At 36.1% G+C, this 21,346-nt stretch overlaps 2 protein-coding genes across 3 annotated transcripts; both read right to left on the reverse strand.

Moving 5' to 3' along the window:
* Positions 1-1,719: 1,719 nt before the first annotated feature.
* On the reverse strand, positions 1,720-2,899 carry LOC107552928 (splicing factor 3B subunit 5). The gene is made up of 2 exons (XM_016234961.1): positions 2,705-2,899; positions 1,720-2,216 (listed from the first exon to the last, which is right to left on the reverse strand). The coding sequence occupies exon 2, from the start codon at positions 2,196-2,198 to the stop codon at positions 1,938-1,940; it is 261 nt and encodes an 86-aa protein (XP_016090447.1). The 5' UTR covers positions 2,199-2,216; positions 2,705-2,899; the 3' UTR covers positions 1,720-1,937.
* Positions 2,900-7,806: 4,907 nt separating this feature from the next.
* LOC107552929 (delta-type opioid receptor-like) lies at positions 7,807-20,812 on the reverse strand. Of its 2 annotated transcripts, none has more exons than XM_016234962.1 (3): positions 20,427-20,812; positions 10,088-10,449; positions 7,807-8,743 (listed from the first exon to the last, which is right to left on the reverse strand). In XM_016234962.1, exons 1-3 carry the CDS (start codon positions 20,681-20,683, stop codon positions 8,211-8,213), a joined length of 1,152 nt encoding a protein of 383 aa, XP_016090448.1. In that variant the 5' UTR covers positions 20,684-20,812; the 3' UTR covers positions 7,807-8,210. The 2 variants fall into 2 exon arrangements, with proteins under 2 accessions (XP_016090448.1, XP_016090449.1); XM_016234963.1 differs by having other exon boundaries at positions 8,285-8,675.
* Positions 20,813-21,346: the final 534 nt, after the last annotated feature.

The following is a 21,346-nucleotide window of genomic DNA, read 5'->3' on the forward strand; positions in this document are numbered from 1 at the left end:
GGTCTTATCAAGTATTCTAATTTGTTGAGATAGTGAATTGGTGGGTTTTTGTTAAATGTGAGCCAAAATCATCACAATTAAAAGAACCAAAGACTTAAACTACTTCAGTCTGTGTGCATTGAATTTATTTAATACACGAGTTTCACAAGTTGAGTTGAATTACTGAAATAAATTAACTTTTCCACGACATTCTAATTTATTGAGATGCACCTGTTTATATATAAATCACATTTCTTATCAATATACATTTAATGATTAACAAAAAACAAGGAAAAGATGCACATTACAAATATGTCGTTGAAGCGTGTCCTAGATAAACACAACATCCCCGCTTATTAACTAGCAATCATGTTGGCCTACTTCAAAGATGCACAAATAAAGATATAGGTGCAAACAGAATACAGTGACGTCAACACTGGTTTTAATGAGCAGGAACACTATGCAGTGGTGAAACTGTGATGAGTCACGCATCTAGCAAGAACTTAACGATAGACAAAATAATCATATTGATTCAAGCATTTAACATTTATGAATTCATTAAATGTCAGTAATGATCAATACTGCACAAATTATAGCGATCATGAGGAAGGTCCTTATTCTGTCCCAAACGTGTACAGTAAAGTGGATATACAGTATACAACACCCCATCAGTTATATTCAGAAGTGCCACCTGTTGGCGCAGTTTTGTAACTTAGAGAACAACTTTTGTTATGTCGAGATCACGAGAAAATAACTTATGTCGGGATCACGAGATAATTAAGTCGTTATCACAACAAAACAAGAAAGAAAAAAAATGATTGGCCTCTTAGGACTTCCGTAAATGAGTTATTCCAACATACAGCACTTGCGCTGAACAAAGAGGGACTGGTTTGTCCACGTTTTTTTTCTCTCTCATCGCTCTTGGTGTAATGTATTGGGAAGCCAGAATTTGTATCCATCAACAGAAACATGCATTAGCTGAACTCTAACAAACCATATTACAGATGCATTGTCAGATTTAAGTTGAACCGCAGTCCTAGTGTATGCCGAACCGTGTGTGGAGAACGGTACGGTTTGATTTTTTACCGAGAACCGTTGCACCCCTAATTTCTATTAATATCGAAGACTATATGCTTAATATGTAGCTCTGCTTGACACATTTTGTATTGGGGGTCTCTGCTCCATGTCTATATTGCCTAAGAGGTCCTTGCCCTGAAAGATGCTGATGACCTCTGAACATTTGTTTTTTTCCCCCATATATTTTAAAATGTAATTTATTCCCATGATGGCAAAACTGAATTTTCAGCAGCCATTACTCCAGTCTTAAGTCACATGATCCTTCAGAAATCATTCTAATATGCTGATTTGTTGCTCAAGAAACATTTCTCAATGTTGAAAACAGTCGTGCTGCTTATTTACTTTTTGTGGAAGGCTATGATACTTTTTTTTTTTCAAAGTTCTTTGATGAATAAAAATGTCAAAAGAACAATTTATTTGATTCAATGTTGAAAACAGTCGTGCTGCTTATTTACTTTTTGTGGAAGGCTATACTTTTTTTTTTTCAAAGTTCTTTGATGAATAAAAATGTCAAAAGAACAATTTATTTGAAACATCTTGTAACATTATGAAAGACTTTTCTGTCACTTCTGATCGACTGAATGGGTCCTCGCTGAATAAAAGTATCAATTTCTTAAAGTTTGTAATTATTAAAATAATAATAATAATAATACAATCAATGCATTTGTGATAGGGTATCAAACTTTATTATCTTCAAAGACACTTGTGGTTCAAAAATCTATACAAAATACCACAAAAAAGAAGCATAAAAAAAGAGAAAACATTGACTGGTTCACAAACAAGAGGATTCAAAGAGCACCCACAACCCCATGTGTCCATGGTCTCTGTATTTGATCTCCCAGCACTGAATGAACAAAAAAACATCCCGAGTCAAAACAGCCCTAAGCATCCTCAGGTTTGTCTGCTGGTGGACCACATGGCTGCAGCATCTTCTCCATCAGGTTAAAGCGGACCCGAGCCTTGCTCTCGTTCTCAGTGACAGCGAAGTAATTGAGAAGGTCGAAATGGCCCATGTAGGAGCAGTATGAGTCTCTGTGCTGGTTAACCAGCCATTCCCATTTGCTGGTGTCTGCGTGGCCTGTGCCGATGTACTTCGACTGCAGATGCTCCAGCTGACTGTGGATGTTGTAACGGTCTGTCATCTTCAACTATTTGTGTTTCTGACAAAAAGAAAGAAAAACAATAACTTAAAGCTCTTGTGAGGTATAAAAATAGATTCATTGATATTATTCAACACATCAGATCTGCCATTTCACTAAAGATGTATTTGATGCACTTTTTAAATACTAAATGTGTGTGTGTGTGTGTATACACAAACAAAATGTTAAAGTGTGGGTTGGAATAATGACACTAGACTGTTTAAGGGGGAGAAATATTTAAAGTACAGTAAGATAGCTTACATCACGAACAGTTACTCGGAAAGTCGAAAAGCAAAACAGTTCATTAGTCTTGTCATAAAGAAAAACAATAAAATAAAAGCAAACCATCAGCTTGTACTACGTTGTGTACATTGAGTATATTTACTATTACTAGTTAAGCTAATTCAGATGAACGGGTAACGTTAACATTCTTTCAAATCAATTATCTCTTCAAACTACGATACTGTAAGTTAATTGATTATTGTTTAAAATATTATTAGTGTACTTACCTAAAGTAAAATGCGAGGAAAGTAAATTATTGATCGATCCCTTTACCAGTACTCAGTGTTGTTAGCTTAGTGGCTGGGCTGTGCGTGAAAACAGGCTGCAAACGGAGCGGAAGGAGTTACTCTGAAATCTGTCGGTGCGGAAAACATGGGCGCAGACAAGAGTTCCGCTCGGATGAACCGCAGGCGTGGTAAGTCCTGATCACTCTGAAGGGGTTTAGTTTTGTGATATCGACTGGCTGATTATCCACCTTATTACACGGCTACATGAACATGGAATATTGATTTAAGTTTAAATTGCATTATCTTACTTCACTATCGTAAAGACACAACTGGTAGTTGTAGTAACCATTTTAGTCAAGATAGCCAATGAGCTACTATAATTTAACTTGATATGAAAAGACCTCAGAGTAATACAAGAAACATGAAAGTAGCACAGGATGTTGCAACGAACAACAGTAAAATATCCCGTTTATGGCCTTAGTATTTTCCCCATAGGGATTTGAAGAAGTTTCTGTTAAAAGAGTTACAAGGTACGAACCAAAGCAACTAGCTACAAGGTGAATCTAAACATTACAAACTTTGATTTCAAGCAAAAACATCTTTGAAAATTGGACAAAAAGACAAAGGGATATTGCCTAGATTACATAATTTGCAGTGCTTTTATGGAAGTAGACGGGCACTACAGCATGCTTATGGCACAATTACTTGTTTCGATTCTCTGGTTGGTGGAGATTTTTTTGCAGAATAATGGGTAATGCAGTTTTAAACCGTGATTTGTAAACATGATTATTTAAAAAAATTCATTTAAACAATTCTGGCTAATGGCTTCAACAAAAGCCATCATTTAACAACCTTGTAGCTTACAAGAAGTCTGCCTTTAAAGGTTTAAATGTTATCGTTAAAAATAAACCTTAAAAAAATGTATTAAAAAAAAACACTCATTGCAGCAAGTCAGAATCAAGTGTTCCAGAACATAAAAATGGTTATAATCACTTTTCGAGGACATATATAAATGATTTTATTTGTATAATAAAAAGATTTACTGACATTGAGGGGGAAAAAAGGGCTTTACGTCCAGTTACGTTCATTGAGGTGAGATTATGTTGGTCACATCACACAGATGTTCTGGTGGCAAGGAGATACTTTTAAAAAGCAGATCTCATGAAGATCATTAAGAACCTTGAAACCTTTCATTTATTTAAAACATGGGTGTGAGACATAACAAATGGAATCAGACACTGGGTTTCAGGAAATGACATAGGAAATGACCTGAGTAATCTCACTTCTGCCACCCAATCGGTCACTTGTGTAAATTTAATGTCTGACAGGAAACATATTAGGGATGTATTGTGCATCAGTAAACAGTCAAAAAAATACATCTTCCCAATGAAAACATGAACATCAATCCAATGAATGTGTGCTATCAGGGATATTTGTGCTTTCTCATATAAACGGTACAACCATGTGTGTCATCCACTATGAAAACACTAGAGCTCTGTGTTTCAGTGCTTCAGTGTTTCAGTGTTTCATTACTGTGATCAAGCTGATCACAGTAATGATTTTCTCTTTGAATCACCATTATATTGTGTGACATTCTTAGAAAGGAGAGATGAGAGCAGAGGCTTGTAAGAGCACTTGTCCTTTAATAGTAATAGTGTCAGTGGCATCCGTGGATATGTGATAGCTGAGAACCGCACAATAAAAATAGTCATTATTGGCTCAAAGTCAACCTTTTTCTTTTGTCGTCACAATGACATATGGTGGGGGTGAAAATCACCAGTCTTTAGCTTTCTGACAGCCTCATTAATTTTAGCAGCACAGTGCACCACGTTTGGAGAGGAAAAGACTTGAACTGAAAAAAAGAACTGAGAAAGGATGCAGGATGCAGACAACCTGATCTCATGAGAAAACAGGACAAATATTTTGGGACGAGTTGGTGGTGAATTTGTACAATCTGATGTTGTATGAAAATTTTTTTTTTTTTAAAAGAACACTAAGCATGAATGTCCACCCCTAAGATGAATAAAAGCGTCCAAATGAATGTGAATTTGCCACTAATTTGCCAAGATGTCAAATAGTTACGTATTGCCATGAGAATGTGTTGCTTCTGAATAGGTCTCAACAGGTTCACCCAAAAATGAAATTTCTGTCATCATTTACTCACCCTCATGTTGTTCCGAACCATTATGACTTACTTTCTTTTGCGGAACACAGAAGATATTTTGAGATCCCATTGACTTTTACTATATAGGCAAAACAGTTGAAACAGCATGAGGGTGATTAAATGATGACAGATTTTTCATTTTGGAGTGAGCTATGCCTTTAATTGTTGCCATTATTGCTTACATTTTAAATTTGTAGTGGAAAGGAAAGCACAATGCTAGGACTTTATTTTCTTTTAATTAAGCAACCAGTTATTTAAGTCAAACCTGACTTGAAGGCAGTCAATTCTTTAGTTTTATTTAAGCATTGACTGTATTACTACTCAAATTTGGGGACACAAGGGCAGTCAGTCTATTAAAATGTTTCAGACAAAGGAACAGAGGTGTTCTTCATTCGGAGTTATAAAACAACTTTGTGTGTAAGCTCTTTCACACTCTGAGCCATTTTAGAATTAATTAGATTACATTAATTCGACTAAATTGCTACAGCCACAATCTTTATTACCTCAAGTTTCATTTACTCTCCAGGGCACTTTTTTTTCCCTCTGCAGTCTATAGAATCCATGTCAAACTTTAATTATGTTGTATTCAGCATAGCTAGAGGGAGCGATGAAAAGAGTAGATGAGCCGACGTAAAGCTCTGGTTTCTTCACATGGAACAATCAACTAAAATGTTCTTGGTTTCATGTTATGGACTCCATCTTCTTGATTAGGTTTAATCTCGCATTGCTGAAAAAATCCTGCACCCTAAGGCCACAGTTAAATGTGAACTGCAATGATGACCTGAATGACTGCTGCCCCCCTCTTGCCTGCTCTCCACCGCCCTGCTGTTTCTTACGCCTTCGAGCAGTCCTGAAAATACTAGCTCTCTGTTCCTTAATTTCCCCGGGGTGTTGCAGCAAGACTGCATGTGGGGGGAAACTGCTACAAAATTACTGAAATGGCAGTTCAAAGGCCATGATTATTTGATTTCAAAGTATTACAGAACCAAATTATTGGCCCCTTACAGCTGGCATGGGTCTCAAACTAGATAAGAGATCCTGATAATAACTGAAAACAGCTGCAGTAGTCTTATATTTTGGCTTTTCTTAGAGGACTCTCTTACTAATTAGAGATTCAAATATGTTCATTCAAAGAGATTTTGATCTGTGAAGGGAAATTTTTCCTATTGAAATGACTGGATTTTGGCACCATATAGAAAGTTTCACATTTACAATCAGGATCTATCAAAATGCCACATCAAATATTATTTCAATGGACCTTAACGGAGACATATTATGCCCCTTTTTACAATATGTAATATAAGTCTCTGTTGTCCCCAGAATGTGTCTGTGAAGTTTCAGCTCAAAATACGCCACTGATCATTTATAATATAATTTTGAAAATGCCTATTTTGAGTGGAAGCAGAAACACGCTGTTTTTCGGGCCTGTCTCTTTAAATGCAAATGAGCTGCTGCTCCCCGCCCCTTTTTCCAGAATAGAGCTGCGCCATTACAGCTCATACCTGTTAAAAACATCTGTTTTGGTTCTGATTATCATGTTTATCGCACTGAAATCATGCGTTTTAAACCATATAAGTTTACCATATACCATATAAACTTCTGATATACGGTTTTCCGAGTGCACACATCCGAAGCACACGGACAGAAAGCGGCTGTCACAGCATGTGAGTACTAAACTAAGTTCTCATTCACACACAAGTTTATGTTAAAAACACACATGAGTTACAAAAAAACAGTCGGTTATGTCTGTGAAGGTAAACAGCTAGGAAATAAATCGCATGTTTATTTTAGATCTGTGGCAGCAGCAATATACAGTAAATAAATCAATAAATCCACTGCTCTGTTGTCTCCTCTAAGGCTGGGACTCTAAATAGTGTTCTGTGCTCATCTGTGCAGCCAAAGACAGAACAGTTAGCATGCTTTACTCAAACTTTTGTCATGGCATTAGAGCTGGTAAACCGTTGTCGCTTGCGAAATCAAAATGACGTGCTGTGGGTGTAAACTTACAGATTAAGGGGCAGTAATATTATAATGACATTCCTTTGCCACGTCACCAAGGGAGCAAAATCAGACGCGCTCATTTTCTCAGACGCTTGCAGAAAAAGGCTTACCAAAACAAAGTTACTGGGTTAATCTTTTTCACGTTTCCTTGGTTGGTAGATGCACCGGGGACCTGATTATAGCACTTAAAACCTGGAAAAGTCAGATTTTCATGATATGCCACCTTATAACTCTCCCATCATTTAACGTTGATTCATTTTTTCGAGCCACAACAATTAACGACTGGCACAACACATGAAGTATCACATAACAGTTTCATAACTTTCTAATCAAATCTAATTATTCAGTGCCATCTCACTACAAACACTTATTCTAGTGTGAATGATTTATTTATGATGCAGCATACAGTATATAAAAACTTACAGAAACACCTGCACATAGATCTACAAGGTATTTCAGAGCATAAAACATTTCCTTTTTTCAGACAGAATGTCTTAATGTGAGTGACAATAAGACAATTACATTTGACATTTACATTAGTACAAGAGATCTGCATCAGAGAACAAGCACAATACATTTGTCACCACCGAAGAATGAAAATGATCCATTGTTGCAAGAGGCATTTCTTATTGTGTTCGGCTTTTATATGAAGTCCATGGTAAATCAGAGAAACAGTGCGCATGTCACATCCAACAGTCATTTGATGATTCATTTTAATCACTTCAAAGGAACATAACTGAACAAGAGGCCATAAAAACAAGTGAAAGTTTAAACACTATATGATTTAAGGGAAAGACAGATACACTAAAGGCTGAACATTTAGAAGAAATTTAATTTTATGTTAAATACATAATTTACATTTTCTGTGATCATAAATGAATTCATACATTTTCTGCTTTCTACAAATAAAACAATGTTATCAGTTATAAAATAATTATTCTCATAGCATTTTAAGTAACATTTAAATGTTAAAGGGGACTTAAGATGCAACTCTAAGAGGATATACAGTACATACAGTTCTTGAATGTTGGACTAACATAACAGATACGTCAGATGCATGGCTGTGAACATCACAGATAGTGAAATAAGTTCAGCTTATTGGGGTCGGAAATCTAGTATATATCGTATTTCACATTGAAATCTACTTCAACAGTCTTTCTCCATACCAAAATTGTGAAACAGCTCTGTGCGGGAGGCCTAGTAAGATGCTTCAAGAGGTTCAACCTAGCGCAGCTCTTATAAGTGAAGGTGTCAGACACCGGTGGTGATCTGCGTGACATCTGAGCTCATGTCAACACTGGGCTGGCAGCGGGACTCCAGTGATGACATTTCCAGGACTAGTCATACCTGCTGATTCGTCCTGTCTACCGTGTGGCCACTGGACTGGCCTTCACGCTGGGGGTTCCTGGTGCGTGTGGAGTTCTGGAGGTCCAGCACGGACGGACGGGAAACACAGAACTCTCGGAAACAGCGCTTAAAGTTCTCATCCAGGAAGGCGTAGAGCACTGGATTGAGACAGCTGTTGGTATAGCCGAGGGCGATGCAGAAATGCCAGGTGATGGTCTGCAGGAGAGAGCTGGGAATGGTCACAAGGGCCTTGATGATGACGAAGATGTGGATCGGCGTCCAGCAGACGATGAAAACCGCCACCACCACCAGGACCATTCGGGTGATGCGCCGAAGGTTGCGGTCCTTCTCCTTGGAGCCAGACAGCATGCGCACACTCTTCAGGCGGAGGATCATTAAGCCGTAACAGATGGTGATGATGAGGACTGGCATGATGAAGGCAAAGATGAAAACGCAGATCTTTAGGAGGTTCTCCCAGTACCAGGAAGGATGAGGAAAGAGCAAAGTACAGTCAATGATGCCAAACGCTGTGAAAGTAAGAATATAGCACAGTACAATAACACAGTGAGTCATGTGAAAATCAGTTCATATTTGTAAAGATGTTACACCACTAGTCATTATTTCTTCAAGGCATTGTTTAGGGAGCCTCAGAGACCCAGGCCTGCTGCTGCGGCTATTAAACTGCCTTATGATTTTCTTCCCAAATGCTTAGAAGAGACATCAGTCTAAATTCACTCAATAACAATTTTCTGCCTCAACACTTCAACACAAAATTTGTGTTGCCACAGTAATGATACAGGATGTTTCCAGTATCAAGGAAAATGTCTTAATATATTAAGAGGAGATCAAGCTAAGAACTGGGTAAGTGTGTGGAAGTACTTACAGGGTTGTGGAAAAACTATGGTACTGTATGTTATATAAACAAACATTACTATCTAACATATTAACATTATATGGTAATGTATGGTTACTAGGTTGGTTTTTCTAGTTGTTTTAAATATAAATTTGTTCCATAAACCAATACTTTTTTAACATTTGTTTGGAAAAATGTTTATTCATTTACTATAGAATATCATTTTTAATTTATAAGCAAAACTCAATATGTGTCTATAATGACGTTTTCATGAACAACCATCATAGCACAAAATAGATTTCCTGTTCATTTTGAATCATTCATTACCAAAAAATGACAGTGAGGGAGTTGCTTGTGAAGAATGATTCGCTGATTGAGTCTGTTTGAAACTGTTAACTGTTAAGTGCGACGCATTGTGTTCATTGTAGTGAGCTGAAAAAACACTGGTGTGCAATGCACTTTATCAAGATGATATCTGACGAAACTGCAAATGACCTCACATAGAGATTTACCTGTCTATTGATAATATTGACAATTTTCGTAGATTTTTAGATTTTGTTCAATTTGGATAATTTTAGTTGTAGTCTGGAGCACTTAATTGTTGACATGAATGTCTCTGTATCTGGTCAGACGATTTAGAATTTTGTACTGGCATGACACCATCTGTCGCTTTAAAGAACAAGGCAATATTTCATTTCAAAATGTAAAATTGATCGCATTTTTTTCACTGTCGTTGGCTTAAAGAGAAATTAAGACTTTTTCAATTGATCACTCACATGTCTTTCCAAACCTGTATGACCTTCTTTCTTCTATGGAACACAAAAGAAGGTATTCTTCTTTGTTTATTTTCTACTTGCATTATAAAACAGTTCAAAATATATCTTTAAAATATCTTCTTTTGTGTTCCACAGAAGGAATGTCATGACAGACATTTAATTTCCGGGAGAACCATCATTTTTTTCTGCAGTAATATCTGACTTTTACATTGAATGTACATTGAATGTGGAGGCAAACATACAACTGCTGTGGTACTCAATAGTGGTGGAGGCCATGACCATGACAGGGAGACCGATGGCAGATGAGAGGATCCAGTTACACACGTTGACAATCTTGGCATTCCGGGGGGTTCTGAAGTCCAAGGCTTTAACCGGATGGCAAACAGCAATGTAACGGTCGACACTCATAGTCGTGAGGGTAAAGATACTGGTGAACATGTTGTAGTAATCAATGGACATCACAATCTTGCACAGCATGTCTCCAAAAGGCCATGTGCCCATCAGGTAATTGACGCTCTGGAACGGCAGAGTGCTTGTTGCCAAGGCATCTGCTAAAGCAAGGTTGAAGATGTAGATGTTGGTCGCAGTTTTCATTTTGGTGTATCTGCAATGGATAAAAATCAAGATCATTACGTCACCTGTGTTTATTAAATAACGTGTATTCAGGGAAAAGCATTTCGATCAGGGTGAGTAATGGGGAAGTGAAGGTACTATAGAAATGTTTCTCAGAAAAATACTGAAATAAACAGAACAGTCATGAAAGGACACCCCATATAGTACACATTTTTCCATATAACCGCCTAAAATTATTTCATTTACAATGCAAATGGTGCATCAAGCCATTAAGAAAGTTACCTTGTGCATCTTGTAATGCAACTATGACCTTCATTCAAATGTTAAATTAAGAGGCCAGTTAACCACCATTATATACACCTTTATGCAAATGTTAGTCTCCACATGAATGCCACGAGTAATAAAAAATTAACCCGTAACATATTTACAAGCTTTTGAGCAGCTGTTTATCCAATTTAAAGGTAGGAATATGAGGTGTGGTGTACAGACTCAAGGCAATGTTCTTTTAGGGATGACATCATACTTTTCATACATAATATTTAGAAATATGCATTTTATATTTCACTAGGATAAATAACCCTCTAGTAGAAATGACCGCTTGTAGAATGTACGTACATGGGCGGACGAATGGAACAATACACTTGTTTGAATGTGACTCAAGGAGATGTTTGGATGGTTTAAACCTGCTACAAAGAAACCTTCAGATTTTTTTGTGTTTCTCATTTTCACAACTTAGATTACAAAACCTTTTTTTCTGGATGGATGGAGGGAGGAAGGGATGGACGGACGGACAGATGGATAGATAGATAGATAGATAGATAGATAGACTCTGATATTAATTTTATTTTAAAAATGAAATGTTAAACCTTACTGTTCACAGAGGCAATACCAACCTTCACATTCATAATACTGCTGCTGGAGTAGCATGGAAGAATGGTTTGGGCACATCACTTGCACAGCAAGCTAATTACACAAGGCATTATTTCCTTAACTGAGTGGCGCATGGTGTGATGAAATGGAAAGATACCTTTGGTGCAGAAAATGGAAGATAATTTTTCAAGCTATTGTCTGATAGAGAACCCCATGAATAATGGAACAACGGGGATCTTTCAATCACTGAACAAAAATGAGATATTGATTTAAACAATAACTTAGTCTGGAATAATAAAAACTGAGTGCAAAATGGTTGCCTGCATTAATCTAAATACGTAAGCATTTCATGAAAGCTTTTCATGAATAATGCATACTCATGGAGACTTGGCTCATTTCCATGAGATATTCTGACTTTTAGCACCTATTTTCCGTGTTTAGGTGTATGTCCCTTGCTTAATGGGGAGTTCTGAGAATTTATAACAACTCGCTTCCTTCCTTTATCAAGAAATTGCGATCTAAATGGTTAATTCCTTAAACTTTGTTCAGGAGAAAACTGCATTAAAGCATAATTTCTTGGGAATGCACAAGACATTTCTTTAGATACCCTTGGATATGGCTGGTATTCTTCTGTAGTAAACACATCCACATGAAAGAAATACAGACTTTAAAGTCTATATGTTTGTTACCATTCTTCTTGGCAAGATAATAAACAAAATATGAGCCATGTGTCAATCTGGATTATGAAGATACACAATTTCTGATGTATTGCAATAGCAGCGGAGATGATAAATTAACAGCATTTACACTATGTAAACTACCATCTCAGTAAAAATGATTATGGTTTGTCAGAGCTCCACTGTTTGACTTTCACAGAAATAAACATAAATCAGGACAAAGTCAAGTCCGTCCAAATATATACAGGCAGCTATAAAAAATATAGCCAGTGTGTGGACAAAACAGCTTCTGCAAAAACTGAGTGTGCATTTGATTATTGCAGCTGCAGTTCCGCTTAGCTGGCTGTCACAGGCCAAACTCAAGAAAACACTGAAGGCCAAAATCATGAACATCATAGACATGGACTGGCTAAGCCTTCAATTCCATTTACATGTCTGTTCCCATTCATATGGGTTTCATACCTTGCACTTGATTTAATGATAAAGAATGACCCATTGTGGGGTAAAGGATTTGTCATTTCAGTACAAAAAGGAAGAAACATTAGCCTTATTTTCCTTGAAAATACAACTATATTATTTTAAATAATCATTTTAAAATGGAGCACAAAAATAGTCTGTGCTGATCAATCAATCCATCCATCCATTCATTCACACTATACATTCAAAAATATGCAGTTAGCAAGAATACACAAGAATATTAAGACAATTTCCACAAGAATATTAAGCAGCACAACTGTTTTCAACTTTAATTTCCAACTTTAATGCTAATCAGCATATTAGATTGATTTCAGAACGATCATGTGATAAAACTGGAGTAATGGCTGCTGGAAATTCAGCTTTGCCACCACAGGAATACATTGCTTTTTAAAATATATTCAAATAGAAAACAGTTATTTTACATTGTAACAATATTATACAATATTACTGTTTATACTGTATTTTTTTAATCAAATAAATGCAGTCTTGATGAGCATAGAGACTTTTTTCCAAAACATTAAATCTTACCAACCCCAAATGACAAATGAATGTATATTTATTTAAATTAATGTTCACAATTCACATAGTTATTTATTGACACTCATTTTTGCAACGTTTTGCATATTTTACCTATATTATTTGTTAAATACTTGGAGCCAGATATAGAGACAAAAAAGATTCAGTCAAGAGTCGAGTTTAATTTGATTTTAGTCTACTGGATAATTTGGCATACATTGCCAACAACGTTAACAGGCCATTGTATATCAGAGCATTCTCTGGAACAGATAAATTGAAATTTAATTTAATTTAAAACATTTAAAATATATATTTTTTTTTTAAAAGTCATTTAAATAATTCGACAGCTGTTAAGCATTTGTTACTAACGATTACTAACGATTTCCTTGTCATCCAAAGGCTCTTTGCAACAGACAAATGATCACACACCTATGTTTCCCACAAGGTACTGACTAATTATGAGGGCATCTCAAGGATGCACTGCTCCTCTGTACTTCACATTAAAAACATTTGAGGTGAAATGCCAGACCTTTGAGTCTAATCATTGAGCAGAGGAGCTGATGATCAACATGATCAACAGTATACAGTATGTTGTGTTTTGGAAGCTGGTGAGCAGTTCTCTACAGAAACTCTTACTGTACACCTATGTCATCCCTGAAGCTTTGTAAACAAACCAAGATAAGTTTACCAAGAGAATAAATGCATATCAGACAACATGCCTGGCAACCAAGACTTCTGATTAACCTAGAGGAAGGTGTGCAGTATTGCTTATGGAAAGTATTAGGTGTGTCATCCGCCAGCTCAGGGCAAAGTCCATAAGTTAAGTGAGGACACCTGCCATATCTGAGATGAAGACAGACACTGTTCTACAGTTAACACACATTCAACAGAGAGCTTTCAAAAGCAACAGTTCAAGCATCAAAACACAGAAATGAAATACCTGTCATTCAGAAGGCGCCTTTGTCCATGTCAGTTTTCTTGAGTGAAGCTGAACTGATTTAAAAGAACCGATTGTCTGAGTATAATTTTTATGTCAGCCTCTGGCATGTAGAGACAGCTAATGCTAATAAAACATGACAGGTGACATACTGTGAAAATAGGGATTTTAAATAGCCCATTCGTGCACCTTCAGAACTTGATGGTGAGAATATTTGAAATGCTTAACTTTAAAGACTACTGTTTAAAACTGTATGAAGATAAATCATAATAGAGTAAAAACATAACACCTTTTCACTCATATTAGGCTGTTCATTTAAATTATCCATTCATCAAAAACTCCTGAAGACTCAAAAGTATCAAGCAGCACAACTGCTTTCAACATTGATAATTATAAGAAATGTTTCTTAAGCAGCAATTCAGCATATTGGAATGATTTCTGAAGGATCATGTGACACTGAAGACTGGAGTAATGGCTGGATGAATTCACTCATATTAATTTTTTTTTCTTTCCCCAAAGACATTTGTAAATTACTTTTGTTGAAGAAAGGAACAGTGTAGTAACCAGGCAAATCAGATTTTGTTGTGAAAAAACCAAGGACTTGCTTGTTGCTAGGGAACACCAGAACATGTGCAGATTTCCTGTACCATCTACCTATGTGCAATCTGCTCATAGATATGGACATACTGCTATGCTAAATTCCAGATATTGGTTTAGAAAACACTCGGAACAAATGAACTTGTTTGTGAATTAGATGCTGCACTAAAGCATTAACTCAATATGGCATTTGATTGCCATAAGTGGGAGATGTGCATCACAAATAAAGGACGCTGACTCAAAATAATCGAAGCTTTGAAATTACATGCTGGTTATTACTATATTGTCTCTTTGATGTGATAGCATGCATATGAAAAAAAAACACTGTTTAATTATCAGCCTTTAAACACAAGCTGTCAATCCAAATGACAAGCTTCTAAAATGGGTATCAGCAAATGTTTTCATCTATAAAAGCCAGAAAAGAAGAAAATGGGATAGAAACAGATGAATAAATCAAAAGCTCCTTTTCTCTTTTTGTCATTATGTGCTTCTTATTTCAAAGCTTCCAAAATGGCAGAGGAAAATATTATAATGTAACCAAAATGGATCAAGACAAACTAATCTGGGTGAGTCATGCATGAGTTGCCTATGCTGATTCAAAACTAATCAAAGGTGACGTTTACATTTAGAATGCCAGACACAGTCAATACATGCTTACTAGGCTGGAGTCGAGTGCCAGCACCTGGAGTCCTAACAACAACCAGCCAGCTTGTGCTTATGTTTCCATGCCAATCAGATGGCTGTCAGGTGCAGTCTAGTCATCTGTCAAGAATAAGGGTGCTGACAAATTAGTGCTTTTCGAGTCATTCTGTGGCTCTCAGAGGCTGAAGTGTCTCTAGGAATCTGTTTAGGTTTTGAACATGATTTATTTTCATGTACTATATTCTCTGTTGCTGCAATCCAACTGCATTTGCTCTTTAGGTGGCAAAACCAAACTGTAAAAGAAAAAAAACTCAACTGTAAAAAATAATAATGGTAAAATACTGTTAAAATGCTGCAGTAAAAAGCTGTTAATTGATTAAAGGTAAGTTCCCTTTACTACTGCATATACATGGAAACAGTAAACAGTAAAATACTGTTATATGTACTGTTTTTGAAAGTTAAAAAAAATCCTAAAATTTACTGTGAAAAACTGTCAACTGACATTCCCAGAATTCCCTGGGTGACACTTCACATTTGATGGTATTTTGTTTAGCTAATTGTGCTTCTTAAATGTTTTTGGTATCAGTTATGGTATGTACATTGGGGTTTTATGTTACAACTTATGTTGTTTAATTAATGTTTATTGCATTATTTGGTAACACTTTATTTTAAGGTGTCCTTGTTACACGTGTACTTACTATTATAATAACAATAAATTATGCATAATTACATGCAAGTAACACTAAGCCAAACCCTAATCCTAACCCTAACCATATAGTAAGTACTTATATGTATAATTACACTGTAACAAGGACACCTTAAAATAAAGTGTAACCCATTATTTTAGTGTTGTGTGTGTTACCATGATGGTGTATTTGTGTGACATATGTGGACTTTCTATACATTAGTATCAGCTTGTGGAAAACGTACCTCTTCCTGAGGCTTTCTCTTTACTATTATGTTATTATGGTAGTTGTCAGTATATGTTAAAGGTACAAAAAAGATTTTCAAGTGAAGTAGCCTTGCTAATTCTAATTTACTGTATTTTTACAAAACTGAGGCCCATTCATACCAAGAAAACTGAACTACAAAGCTATCTATAATGATAACTAGTGTAGGATGATTTTTAAAACGATTTCTTTATTCTTTTATTCTGGCAACCACAGCTTTTTATTTTATTTTATTAAACAGTGATTTATCAAAAAGACAAAGAAAAAAAAGCTAAAATTGTAAAATAAGAAGTCTAAATAATACAACATTTTGCTAACCATGCCATTATTATTCATCAGCCAAGGTAAGGAGTGTGGTTTTATTTTTTTATCTTTATCTTTTATTGGTTTTTAATGATTCTGCTGAGAAGCTTGACCTCAAATATTCTCATTTAGTTCATTCACATGGCACAAGAGCTCCAGTCCAATGTCAAGCTATTGGCCAACAGAGCTCTATATCCACCTGTAAACATCCGTTCCACAGCATCGAGTTTCTGTCTTTTGTGCACACCGCACTGTGTGGATTATTCAGCAATGACATTAATAGCATAACATATTATAGCCATACATAATGTTCAATAAAGGTTACCATTTTTCTCTTTTTTTCATCTTACCAACTGTAAACACATTCTTTTACATAAATATGTATTCATTTCATCTTTTAAATATCTTCTGCCAATTTTAGAGGCACATATTTATTCTAAGATACAAACATGATCTCTCTATTTTCAGCACAGTAACTGAGTCAGAGAGAAAAATATAATTTTTTTTTATTTAATTTTTTTGTATTGTACTGTCTCTCTTTTTTATATTATCGGCTAAACATTACTTGGAGGGATACGACCTCTCAAAACAACTTCCTTCCTGACAGAAGCCTTATTTACACATATTTTATAATAGATCATAAGAACCATTAAGCTTGCACAAGGATCAATAAACATTTGTGGCTACTGTGCCTTTTGTTAGCTCAGTATACTTCATGGGCACATTTACCTGAAAATTCGGAAGTAGAGTTCAGGATGCTATAAATTGAAAAGGGTGTAAAGAGTGGGTGCTGGATTGAGTACAGCTGTCTGAAACCTGAGGACATTCATCATTCAGTTATCGAGAGCACAGTATGAACTGAATAACCCTCTTTTGGTTGTCTCTGTGATATGATTTTTACTTTTATCTTAATAATTGAATGTTTGAGCTTCATTTGGCACAAATCAAGAGGAAAATAGAGATAAGGGACGGATATCAGCAAGCTTTTGATAAATAAAACAAATAAGAGAAATTGTGGGCAGTATTGATTTTTTTGTGCCTCATTGCTTGTGTACTTTTCTGTGGAAGAGTAAGAACAGAACAGCTTTTAACCTTTCCTCATGACGTATATGAGAAACTAATTCAAAATTAATTGATATGTCCAAATATTTACTCAAATTCTAGTATCCTTCAGCCTAAAGAAATATAACTGATGAATGTTTTCCATTTATTTCTCATTTGTTTGTAGCTGCAGGACACATGTAAAGGACACAGTTATTGCCAGAGCTGAAATGTTGTAAACAATGGCATGAGCTTCTCCATGTCAACGAGAAGCATATGCTATTTAGATTCACAGCATTTACCCTCTCTTAGCACTTAAAACCTATTTTCTGCACAACTGTGAATGTTTCTCCCTTGCAAGAATGCCTGAACACTGGATGATCAACAGGTTAAAACAACAGGAATCCAAAAGATTCTGGCCATTTACTCTTTAAGGTCCAATTTCCACAGTGTCAAGCTATGGAGAAGTGAATTCAAATGTCGAACAGATACAATAACTATTTTAGAACACATTTTACAGCTGTGGATAAATATTAGTGTTTATCGTACTGACACCAAAAGAAAAATAAACTATTTAAAAGCCTAAGTTTTTCTAATGAACATCTAGGCTTTGTATCAAGGGAATTCTGTGGAACTCTATAAATTATTAATATGTTAAAAAACACCCTTCAAAGTTTTTCTTAAATGAGTGCTGTAGTAGAAGGGGGTTGTGGTTTTGGTACAAGTGTGACACTAAAAATGTGCAGAATCAAGACAAGACACCAGTTTATAACCTGTATGACTTTCTTTCCTTTGTGGAATGCAGAAGATAATTTTTAAAATGTGTATGTGTGTGTGTGTGTGTGCGCTCGTTTTTGTGACATATGAGGACACAAATTTGTATAATGACATGGGTATGACATAGGTATTACAAGGAGAAGGTGGCTATGAGGACATTGCCCCATGTCCCCATTTTTCAAAATGCTTATAAATCATACAGAGTGAGTTTTTTTGAGAAAGTAAAAATGCACAAAGTTTCCTGTAAGGGGTAGGTTTAGGTGTAGGGTTGGTGTAGGGCAATCGCTCATACAGTTTGTACAGAATAAAAACCATTACGCTTATATGGAATGTCCCCACAATTCACAAAAACAAACGTGTGTGTGTGTGTGTTTTTTCACCTATACAGTAAATGTTAGTTTGGACCTCATAAACTTTCTGTGAATGGGAAAAAAACAGTTCTTCAAAATGCCTTTGGTGTTCCACAGAAAAATGAAAGTCAAACAGGTTTGAAACAACATGATGATGAGTAAAAAAATTTTTTTTGGTTGAAATATTCCATTAAAGCAAAGTGGTTTCCCAGCTAGACCCGTTCCTAAACTCTTTAGATAACTACATAAAAGGAAACATGGTAATGTACTTTTAAAACGACTGTCATTACTCAATATTTTTTATTTCTCCCAAGGCTTGTTTTATTACCACATGATGGGGGTCGATAAACCGATCCCAGACTACAATCGGCTCATTAATCACTGAAGTAGATTGCACCTACTGGGCTATGCTTCCCACTGTAGACAGCCGCCTCTAAAACTGTGATTGGTTGCTCATAAACTCTAAGAACGTACTGATTCTCCACAAAGCAAAGAAAATCAGATGACCTTATGCAGGGGTCAATGCTTCAGCAATTAAAAACAAATTTCTTGATTCCTATATGTCTTTACTCTCCATATACCACATATCTGCTCATTTAAATGACATTTCTGATGAGCAAATATTAATCTGTTTAGGAAGTGGATATAAAGGTTGCATTCAACATCTTAGGCACAGCATCTCTGAATTAAGTAGTTAATGTGTGTGTGATCTGAAATACAGTGCCACCTATTTAATCCCAGTTCTCTAAGACAAGCAAGTCCCCACCCCCTCATTGAAATGCATTCACTTGTGTTGAATTACTCTATTGATTGCATCCTTCCCTTATACCAATGACTGTAATGCTAGGTTTATAGGATCAGGTCAGATGTGTTTGCCATGTGTCTGGTTAAATGAGGCAAGTCACAAAAACACCTCAGTTGACAGCTGTGAATTGTAGGCGCATGAAACATCATGGGCAAGTGTACAAACACACTGTGCTGGTGAAGCTAAGAAGTGTAGATAACTTCATTTGATTTACTGATCTATCCATTCACCCATCTATCTATCTGTCTATCTATCTATATCGCTATTCAATTTAACTCTGTTTTATTTGTATAGAACTTTTCACAATACATATTGTTTCAAAGTGTATCTATCTATCTATCTATCTATCTATCTATCTATCTATCTATCTATCTATCTATCTATCTATCATTTTTATATCCATTTCTTATTATAGCCATTCAGTTTCTGCTGCATTTCAGTGTCAATTATTCATGTGACGCATCCGCCCAGTTTTGTTCCATTTGCTTGTTCTTCTACATACAAAATCTCTACTGAACGTCAAATATGTTACTTAACACATGTGACTGAGAAGTATGCGTACTTCACCATATCATATAGAGTGTGAATGGCACGTTGTAATGTGGTGTTCTCCCGTACGCTGACAGGAACGTAATAGAAATGCGTGCGCACTCAATGATCTGTTTCATCAGTGGATATGAAATATAGCCTATAGTGCCAAGCTGAAAAGCATTTATATTTTATAAATGAGAAGCAGACATATTTTATATAAACATATATTAACTACAGCAAGAGATTCTATTTTTATATTATTGATAGGCGGTTTTTGTGACTGAAAGACTGAACGCAAGAAAACATGAGTTTCTGCAATGAACGTGTCGTTTACGACCCTCTAATAGCCAACACTGATCGAAACACAATCAGAATCTCTTTCAACAGGTATCATTTTGAAACTAAAAAGTAGCCTAATTAAAAGCAACTATTTATCCTCTAAAATGGCTGTTTAGGGAGCCAGCACACTCTGTGTTATGCGTCTGCTATGCTATAGGTAAAACAATTTAGGCTACCTGCGTGCCATATCTCTTACCTTATAATAACATACATGACGAGGACGTTGCCCACCAGTCCCACCACACAAACTATAGAGTATAAGGCAGTGATGATGATCGCCACTATCACAGGAGTTGAGCTTTTGTCCAGCTCAGCCGTCCTGTCACATCTGGAGCTGTTCATGTTCACGAGACTGGAGCTGTTGCTGAAGTTTCGGCAGAATACGCTGCCATTAGACATCACTGGGTTAGAAAGCGCATAAAGTAAGTCCGAAATGTTGCCTCTCGTTTCCATGGCAAATGCTGTAAGGCTGAAATTCACCCGAGTTTATCAATCACGTTCACTGATATCGATACCTGTCCGACTTCAAAGGGTTCTGAATCCCAACCGTTCTGCCTTAGACGTTCTGCCGCTCCTGCAAGTATAGCTACCGGTCTCTTTCGTTTATGACTCTACAACAAATCTATCCCAGCTGTTCTTACATTACGCTCGTGAAATTGTATCGAGCGACAGTCATAGCGCGCGTATTCGCATTTTATTCAACAAAATGACGTCACATATATATGCACACGACTAGAGGCTTTTCAGCAGTCGCTGACGGCTTTCCAGTTCCTCACTTTCTCATCGGTGAAGCTGTATGAATTTACAATCACTCTTCTGCATGTCTAGCTGGGTTTATGGCTTGATGCAATATTTACAGAATGCGAATTATAGTCAGTGTTGGGGGTAACGCATTACAAGTAACGCGAGTTACGTAATCAGATTACTTTCCCAAGTAACTAGTAAAGTAACGCATTACTTTTTAATTTACAAGAGAATATCTGAGTTACTTTTTCAAATAGCCTAAGTAACGCAAATTCCTTTTTTTTTCCAATTTATTGATTGACAGCTCTCCTGTCCCCATGTTGAGAGAAATCAGAAGATGTTACTGTAGTTCTAAAATAAATATGAATATGC

This window comes from Sinocyclocheilus grahami, unplaced genomic scaffold (assembly GCF_001515645.1).
Source record: "Sinocyclocheilus grahami isolate Dianchi unplaced genomic scaffold, SAMN03320097.WGS_v1.1 scaffold461.1, whole genome shotgun sequence".
NCBI classification, from domain to species: Eukaryota; Metazoa; Chordata; class Actinopteri; order Cypriniformes; family Cyprinidae; genus Sinocyclocheilus; species Sinocyclocheilus grahami.

Bases quoted from the DNA above. Each gene is read 5' to 3' on its own strand.
- LOC107552928 (XM_016234961.1), bottom strand. From the start codon at position 2,198: ATGACAGACCGTTACAACATCCACAGTCAGCTGGAGCATCTGCAGTCG.
- LOC107552929 (XM_016234962.1), bottom strand. From the start codon at position 20,683: ATGGAAACGAGAGGCAACATTTCGGACTTACTTTATGCGCTTTCTAAC. The intron at 10,450-20,426 runs GTAAGAGATATG...TATCCATTGCAG, and splicing joins GTCATGTATGTTATTATAAG to ATACACCAAAATGAAAACTG. The intron at 8,744-10,087 runs GTATGTTTGCCT...TTACTTTCACAG, and splicing joins TATTGAGTACCACAGCAGTT to CGTTTGGCATCATTGACTGT.